The following is an 8894-nucleotide window of genomic DNA, read 5'->3' on the forward strand; positions in this document are numbered from 1 at the left end:
GAGGGAGGGAAGGAAGGAGATGAGGAAGGAAGGAAGGAAGGAAGGAAGGAAGGAAGGAAAAAGGAGGGAAGGGAGGGAAGGAAGGAAAGTAGGAAGGAAGGAGATGAGGGAGGGAAGGAAGGAGATGAGGAAGCAAGGAAGGAAAGAAGGAGATGATGGAGGGAAGAAAGGAAGGAAATGAGGAAAGAAGGAAGGAAATGAGGGACGGAAGGAAGGAAATGAGGAAGGAAGGATCAGGCAGAATTTCAATTGCATCATTATGGATGGTATCTTGACTTTTCTGGTCCATTTGCCTAAATTTTCCTCTTCGATTTTGAAAAATTTATTTTCCATTCCTAAGAGCGCTATAAGTGTACCCAGCTACATTTAACAGGGATGTAAACATACCATGTACTCTAAATTGAAAAACTACTTAGTGCAGTGAATGATTTAATCTCTTCAGAAGGATTTTTTTTTTTATTTGATCCATCCTTATAACCAGGTCTTTTAATGTTAAGTTACCGGCCAGTAACCATTATAGTTAATACAAATATCAAAAAAATGGGTTTCATAAACTGAGTGGGAAACAGTTGAGAGAAGTCAATATTAAGGGTAATTCTCCTGCAGGTCACGAAGGCCGGATAGGCATGGCATCCCTACGACTAGCAGAAAGTTGTGATTTTGGTGGAGAAATTCTCTACAAGCATGCAACAGATTACTTGCCACTTTATGCAAGACCGTATTTCGTGAGGATCCAGGTAGGTGATCTTCCATCCATACCCATCTCACAATTGGATAGAAAGTGGCGGTCTTTGTATTAGAAGAGAACAAGAACCACAATTTTCATGGAGGATGCTGTGTTCCCTTGTTTGAAAGATCTCAGAACTTGTGTCTCTCCCATTGTGTTGTAATACAGGGGGTCCTCAACTTATAATCATTCATTGGGTGACCATTCAAAGTTTACAACAGCTAATCACTGCTGGCCAATGATTCCCAAAGGCTTCTTCTCCTGATGTCCTGCAGGGGTCAATTCTCTGAATTCCCAGCACCCAGGCTAGATCAGTCTTTCTCAACCTCAGCAACTTTAAGATGTATGGACTTCAACTTCCAGAATTCTCCAGCTAGCATGCTGGCTGGGGAATTCTGGGAGTTGAAATCCACACATCTTGAAGTTGCTGAGAATGAGAAACGCTGTCCTAGATAGTTCAACTTCCAGCATCTCTGAAGGATGCCACCTTCAAGGAGACTTCTTTTTATATATATATACATACATACTTTATTGGTTTTTAACAATAACAATCTCCAGTGCCTGGTGTACAACGTGTTGTCTTGGTTTATATTTTAACAAGAAAAAAAAGACAATAATAATTAATTAACAATCTATAATGATTAAGTTTGATAATTCCATAATTAGTATATTAATTAATGATACATTTCTTTGATCTTCCTTTCTCCCATTTATATTATCCTTCTTCAACCTTAACCAAAATATAATTCTTAATATTTTCAATCTATAAATGATGAGATATAGGCATTTTTATATTTACAGTATACAAATAATAATAATCTTCAAGAAGACTTCTGAAGGTCCATCTCAAAAATCCTTTCCAGATGTCAAGAATAGCCTTTCATTGGCCTTGGGATTATTCTCTAATGATGGGTTATTATTTGATTAGTTGCATAAAGGGGAAACAAAAATCCTTATGTTTAGAAAGGAAGAATAGAGTCATTACACAACTTATCGTTGCTGTGCTGTTTCTTCTTGTTTTAATAGGATGCTATTGAGATCACGGGAACATTTAAATACCGGAAAATACAGTTAGCAGAAGAAGGATTCAATCCAGCAGTTGTCAAGGACGCCTTATATTTTTTGGATGATAAAGAGAAGACCTACATACCCTTGACAGAAGACATCTATAACTCAATATGTAGCAACAGATGGAAACTATAGTGCTCCTGAAATTGTTACTTTTTTTTAAAAAAAAGTATATTGTTCAATAATTTTAGAAAGTGATGGAAAATTGATTTTCAGTCCAATTGCACATTTATGCCTAGATTTTGAAATAGCCATGCCTTACTTATTTTGTCAATATTTTAGAGATAGTGCTGATGACTTTGGAAGAAAGCTCTTCATCCACCTCCAGACTGATCTGCTAATATTATATTCTCCATGTTTTGGAATCTTTAAAAGTTAATAGCTTGTGTAACTATAGACTGGGAGCTGTCGGAATGGTTCCCATTTGAATAGAATAGAATAGGGTAGGGTAGGGTAGGGTTGGGTAGGGTAGGGTAGGGTAGGGTAGAGTAGAGAATAGAATAGAATAGAATAGAATAGAGTAGAGTAGAGTAGAGTAGAGTAGAGTAGAGTAGAGTAGAGTAGAGTAGAATAGAATAGAATAGAATAGAATAGAATAGAATAGAATAGAATAGAATAGAATAGAATAGAATAGCAGAGTTGGAAGGGACCTTGTAGATCATCTAGTCCAAACCCCACCCAAGCAGGAGACCCTACACCATTTCCTACAGAAGGCAGTCCAGTCTCTTCTTGAAAGCTTCCAGTGATGAAACTCCCACAACTTCTGAAGGCAACTTCTGTTCCACTGGTTGATTGTTCTCACTGTCAGAAAATTTCTCCTTATTTCCAGGTTGAATCTCTCCTTGATCAGTTTCCACCCATTATTCCTTGTCTGGCCTTCAGGTGCTTTGGAGAATAGGTTGACCCCCTCCTCTCTGTGACAGCCCCTCAAATATTGGAAGACTGCTATCATGCCTCCCCTGGTCATTCTCTTCACTAGACTAGCCATGCCCAGTTCCTGTAAACATTCTTCATATGTTTTAGCCTCTAGTCCCCTAAACATTTCTGATCATGTGCAAGAAGAGGATGTTCCCATCCCTCAAGGTAATTGCTGAGTGGACCAACTACGTAACATGACTGTTGTAGCAGATACTATGAGCAATCCTCAAACATTCCTCCATCTTATTATCTTGGAAGTAGGGAGCCCTTTTTCAATATTAAGTCTTCTTCTACTTCTGAAACACATCATGTTTGCCAACTTCTTAACTCACCACATCCATGCATCCTCTACCATGACAGAATGACTGTTTACTTGCTGTGTAAGCTGAAGATCTCTCTGTAAGTCAGAAAGAGAAGCACTTTGTATATTACTCAAAAGTCACTCTGGATGCACCTCTAATCTCAACTTCCTCCGAGATGGTCCTATAAAAATGTTCTGCCCATTTTTATTATGCCAGTGAGACCATAAGTAGTTTAATCAACACTCTTCCATCTCATTAATCTTTGCAGTGTCTATTATGCTTGAACATCTCTTGTTGTTTCCATCCCTTTTTCTAGAATAATCTTGGGATGTCTGCAGGGTATGATTAAAAAAAATATTAGGATGGTGATGGTGGTACAATCAAAGTGCCTATTTTTTATGTTTTTCATTTGCGCTGTCATGGTTACCGTCTTCATTTTTTTAACCACACTCTTTGGACACCCCTGTTGAGGGTAATTATTAATAGTTATTCCAAACTGATTACATGTCTCACTCAAAGGAAGACAATGGGTAGTATCTGTTGAATGTTCGTATTTGCCGTGATTTGTGGCTTAGCTTGAATTCGACTAAGAGGAAGTTATTCAATAAAAACATGTCTCAACGTATAGTGTGGATCAAATCAATACGAGAAAATGACCGTCTGAAATGAAAACTGAAACTCTAGATGCCAAGATTAAATATTTTATTTACGTTATGAACTTGCTCGGTATACAGGCTCTTTTTTTAAAAAAAATAAGATCTGCAATTATGTTATTTCTGGGCCATAAGTTATTACATTGCATAAAAATAATCAGACTTTGGTTGTCCTTCTGTGGAGGAAAGAAGCTCTGAAGAGCTAGATAATAGTCTGAAGAGGACAACATGGCAACTGGAGACCGCACTGAATGGAGCATTCCGGAAAACTAGGCATGTGGTAAAACTGGGGCGGTTTCTTCAGATCTTCTTTCTTGATCATCAGGAGATCTTTGGGCAACCTGGAAAGGAATTTCTTGCCAGCACAAGGTCTGTTCTCCACAGGGCTGTCCAAGCTGAAGGAACGGACCGTTTTTTTCTTGTTTTGAGCTGATAAACTCAGGACAGAAGGCAAGTCACAGCTGGTCAGACGTCGGCCATTTTCTGTCAAGCACTCGTGCAAATGAGGCTCTTTGGCCATTGGGATGTATTCGTTCAACAGTGACAAAGAAGAGTTGAGGGACCCTCTCCGAGGCTGGGTAGTTATCCTGCTGAAAGGGAAAATGTTGCCTTTTTCTTTCTCTGTGAAAATAGGAAGAGGGGCACCCGCTGCTTTTGAACTGGAGCTGATTAATTGCCTGGGGATTTGGGCCTTCTCCTCCAGGATGAGGAGAGATTGATTGGAGACGTTCACCGCAGTCCGTTGGATGAGGGCCCAGTCTTGTTGAATATCCTCACGAGTGGTGAACTGAGAAGTTACAGAGAAGCGAATGATCAACTTCTCCTGAACTGATGCCGGGATGACAAACAGCTTTCCTGATCTGTTCAGGTCTTTTAAGAGCTTCTCGGTCATCCAGTTGGGGCCCTGTTTGTAAAAGACGGAGCTTTTCATGACAGCCATCGAGAAAGAAACTTTCAAAGATACAAACGCACGTACCGCTGACAGACATTACTCATCCTGCTTTGCTTTCTTGCCGTTTTCACCGTCATTCCAATCAAACATCGATGGTTAGGGGAAGTTCTCTTTTCCCTTGCTAAGGTCAAAATGTCCATCAACCATCGAGTTAAGCTTCAGGGTCAAAATGGGCCTGATCACATTTCAATGCAAACTGTTATAATTTTGCCCTTTTTAGACCCAACATCTCAACAAATCTTTCCAAAATTCCCAGTTCCCCAAATTCTGCCATTCAGTTTTCCAATCATGCCTTTTAAAAAAGGTATGTATTAGGGAAAGGCACACACACAAAATATTTAGCTTTTTTAATCCCAACACTGATGTACCGCTCCAGTCAAATTACTCTGGGGGGGGGGTGAAGAAAAGAATCTTAAAACATCTGTTTCCCTCAGACAAGAAGTAAAATCAAAATCTAGGCCTGAAAGCCAAATCAAAAAGCACATGACACTGAAATTTGCAAAGATATTGTTAACCAAACATGATACTAATTTAATGGGTTTTTTAATTTAAAAAAAACCCCTCATATTTGATAAACTAATACTGACCTATGAGCAAATATCAGAGCTGAAAAAACACTGAGATTAGCCCATTTCTAGTTTGCAATTACTGTATATGTTTCATTGCATCTGCCCATAGTTTACTAAACTTGTCTGTTTTCCTCCCATTTCAGCCTTGAACCAAGTGTGACAGTCCAGCTGTCCAGATTTCAGGCAACGGCCATTTTTCTCTGTACTTATTCCTCGCAGTTTCCAAGCACATAAGCCAACTCTCAACTTGATGCCATTCTGATGAGCTGGAATTCAGTGCCCATCATTCCCCACTAGCATGCTGGAGGAGAATGATGGGGATTGAAGTCCAATGCGCAGAGAGGGAAGCCCATTACGAGGGAATGGTGTAAGTTATCGTAAAATATGATAGGAAAATGTCACCTTTAGACGAAAAACAACTAGTCCCAGATGCCTCTTCGCAGGGATTTCAAACAAGGGGTCGCTTCTGAGCAGGGACTCAAAATATTTGGCCATTTCAGTGCCCTGGGGTTTTCAAAGACAAAGGCAATAATTATTCCCAATAGCACAGCTATGATGACAATCTTTGAACGGTCTAGGGCTGCATGTAATTGAAGGAGAGCAAACAGGGTTGAGCAGATTGCTCCAAATTTTGTAGAACTTTAAGTTTCCCCTTAGAGCAGTGATGGCGAACCTTTTAGAGACCAAGTGCCCAAAAACTGTCCCCGCCCTGCCTGCCCCACTCTGCCCCCACCCTGCCCCCAGCCCCGCCCGCCCGCAGGGCCACTCACCACTTCCAGATTGCCCAGGTGGCCCAGCAGTGCCATGGCCATGCCCTCCACCCATGCCCTGCAGCATCAACTGCACGCAACAAGGCACGAGGATGGAGTCTTGTCCCCGCTGCCTGGCTGCCATATCCTTGGCTGCGCTGCTCCACGCGGGCCATGCTCAGGGGCGACTCTCCGGAGGGGGCTGCTGGTGAGGGGGCTGCGGGGGGGAGGCAGGGCTGGGGCGACGGCACATGTGCCCACAGAGAGGGCTCTGAGTGTCGCCTCTGGCATGCGTGCCATAGGTTCGCCACCACTGCCTTAGAGCTTATCTTACAGCTAGAGTCTCTCCCATCTAAAGGTAATGTCCAGTGATTTTTGCCTAATCCAACCTCAAAATTCAGCAGGATTAGACAGATCAAAGACTGGTCCACCAACTGCTCTGATCAAAGTTGATCCTCAAACATCCTTTGCCTAAATCTCTTGTTGTGCGGTAGAACCCAGTTTACTATTGAGGGCATCAGCAAGATTTATGTTTATTCTTCTAATTCACCTACGTGTCTGACATGCTCCTGAAGCTTTTTCACACCGAACGAGCGAATCACAAACCAAAGTTTTAGAGAGCGGAACCTTCGGCTCAGCGGGATTTGCCAGTGCTGTAAAGAAAAACATAATACGCTTCTTCTAATAATTATATGTTGTTAGGTTTAATAATAAAAAAAATGGTACAGGGTTTCCTACTTGAGCAGTGGGTTGGACTGGAAGACTTTTAAGGTCCCTTCCAATTCTGCTGTTCTGTTAAATGGGTCAGATGAAAGGAAAGAGGTGGGCAACTGAGTGGAATTTATTGTTGACTTGAAGGACTGTATGGCAAGGTTCACAGGCTGATCCCAATCATGGTTTGTTCAACCACGGTTTATTTAATGAACCACAATTGCCTAACTGCATAATAATTCAACACACAAGTAAACTAACTACCTTATCATTTAGCGACAGTTCTGAACCATCTGGTATGAAATAACCGCAAAGCTGGTGAAGGGTTTTGTTAAAATCACATATTAATTGAAAGCATTAAACATTAAGCATGAAACTTGACCTGCTTTAGGCATCTGCTAATTTCTACTGTATCCCTTTCAACTTGACAATTGGACTCTGTGTGTTTTGTACAGCCACCCCCTTTCAGTTTGAATCTCGTACAATAACAAATCCACAGATTATTTTGAATAGTAAAATAAGCCAGCTGGCCATTTCTCAAGGGGGAAGGTGAGCTAGAAAAATGCCACAAGTCTACTTCATAAATTCCATTCTCTTCTGAATCCCATTCTGATTCCCTTCATTGCTGGAGGGGGGGGGGAATGATTTCTGTGCCCAATTCCTGCCTAAGGATAAGCTGAATGTTCTCACCATGAAATCAGTTGCTGATCCAGAATTTGGATGTCTGAGGTAGAGAGGGTTGACACTGAAAGTTTGCTGGAGCTTGAATTTATCTTTAACCCTTTTAAAAGATGAACAGAAAACAAGACAAGCTGATTGGGAAGAAGTCCACAGATTGAGAAAGGTCAGGCAGAAAAGGGATGGAGAAAGTTTGGGCCCTCACCAGAATGCGGTGCAATCAAAGTGAACCATCATCCATTTGGAAGGATTGAAGGTAAAAGAATCAGCATATTCAATTCCCTCGAGAAAAGATCTGTATTCTGGACACAGAAAAGCTGTCCCAGCATAGGCAGCATCAACGTGAAGCCAAAGATTTTCCTTAGCACCTGGAGAGAAATCCATGTGAAAAAGTTCCATATTATTGGGTGGTTGATCCCATACAAAACCCCAAAGTACATTACATTTATTGATTGGTTTGTTAAATTTATTTCCTGCCTGTCTCACTGTGAGGCTACTCTAGACAGCTTACAACAACAGAAAGCAAGAACATGGAAAAAGTGTAAACAGAACAGAAGCACGATAATAGAGCAATAAAATAAACAGCGAAAATGAACACAGTGAGAATACATCCATATGATAACCAAAACGATGGACAGGTGGAATTCTGGGAGTTGAAGTCCACAAGTCATAAAGTTGTCATAGTTGCCCACCCTGATCTACAGTATCTAAGCAAGGGGTTCCTTCCTCCAGGATTGCTGAATGAAGGAGCTGCACTGAGAAATCCCTCTGAAAGATCCCGAAACATTTTATCTTCCACTTTCCTGATCTGCCCTGCGAGATCAGAGATCTGAGAATACTTGGAGGAGAAGCCGACTTAAGACAACAAATGGATTTTCCAGGAAAGACCTTTTAAGTAAGTGGTGTATAACTACTTACATATTGGACCTAGTTCTGAAAGGCTGTCAAAAGCGCACACACCAGTTGTTCCAAGAGTCGCACAAACCTAGACAAAACCAGAGATGTATTAAAATATTTTAAAAGAAATAAATTAGAAACTTAAACAAAAGGAGGAGAGTTGGTAAAAAAAGTGTCTTCCTTCCTTCCTTTCTCTTTCTTTCTTTCTTTCTTTCTTTCTTTCTTTCTTTGTTTGTTTCTCTTTTTCTCTTTCTTCTTTCTTTCTTTCTTTCTTTCTTTCTTTCCTTTCTTCTTGTTTTTGGATGCACTAGACTGTAGAACTCTTTGGCCCAAAACATCTTTAGAATAGATTAGAATAGAATAGAGCTGGAAGGGACCTTGGAGATCTTCTAGTCCAGCCCCCTGCTCAAGCAGGAGAACCTATACCATCTCAGACAGGTGATTGTCTAGTCTCTTCTTAAAAATCTCCAGTGATGGATTGCCCACGGTTTCTGGGGGTAAGCTGTTCCACTGGTTGATTGTCCTCACTGTCAGGAAATTTCTCCTTAATTCCAAGTGTTCTAATTATAATCTAATTATCTATATAGACTTACATTTCTAATTAAACACTTTTCAGTCTGTCTTGGTGTGATTAGCTCTTCCCGTACTCATTATCCGTTTTTAATTTTTT

General features: G+C 40.7%; 2 protein-coding genes across 2 annotated transcripts in view; one reads left to right on the forward strand and one right to left on the reverse strand.

Annotated features, from left to right (window-relative positions):
• SLC27A2 (solute carrier family 27 member 2) overlaps nucleotides 1–1930 on the forward strand; it is a 22063-nt gene extending 20133 nt beyond the window's left edge. Inside the window, 2 exon segments of the mRNA XM_029287239.1 lie at nucleotides 570–737; nucleotides 1754–1930. Of these exon segments, the coding sequence (XP_029143072.1) occupies nucleotides 570–737; nucleotides 1754–1930 (345 nt within the window).
• Nucleotides 1931–3870: 1940 nt separating this feature from the next.
• The window catches only part of HDC (histidine decarboxylase), a gene marked incomplete at its 5' end in the record, with an annotated part of 9854 nt that continues 4830 nt past the window's right edge, over nucleotides 3871–8894 (reverse strand). Inside the window, 6 exons of the mRNA XM_015831619.1 lie at nucleotides 3871–4572; nucleotides 5592–5693; nucleotides 6493–6591; nucleotides 7340–7430; nucleotides 7533–7695; nucleotides 8246–8312. Of these exons, the coding sequence (XP_015687105.1) occupies nucleotides 3871–4572; nucleotides 5592–5693; nucleotides 6493–6591; nucleotides 7340–7430; nucleotides 7533–7695; nucleotides 8246–8312 (1224 nt within the window). The remainder of the gene's footprint in view (nucleotides 4573–5591; nucleotides 5694–6492; nucleotides 6592–7339; nucleotides 7431–7532; nucleotides 7696–8245; nucleotides 8313–8894) is intronic.

This window comes from Protobothrops mucrosquamatus, unplaced genomic scaffold, assembly GCF_001527695.2.
Source record: "Protobothrops mucrosquamatus isolate PMUCROS unplaced genomic scaffold, P.Mucros_1.0 scaffold_269, whole genome shotgun sequence".
Lineage (NCBI taxonomy): Eukaryota > Metazoa > Chordata > Lepidosauria > Squamata > Viperidae > Protobothrops > Protobothrops mucrosquamatus.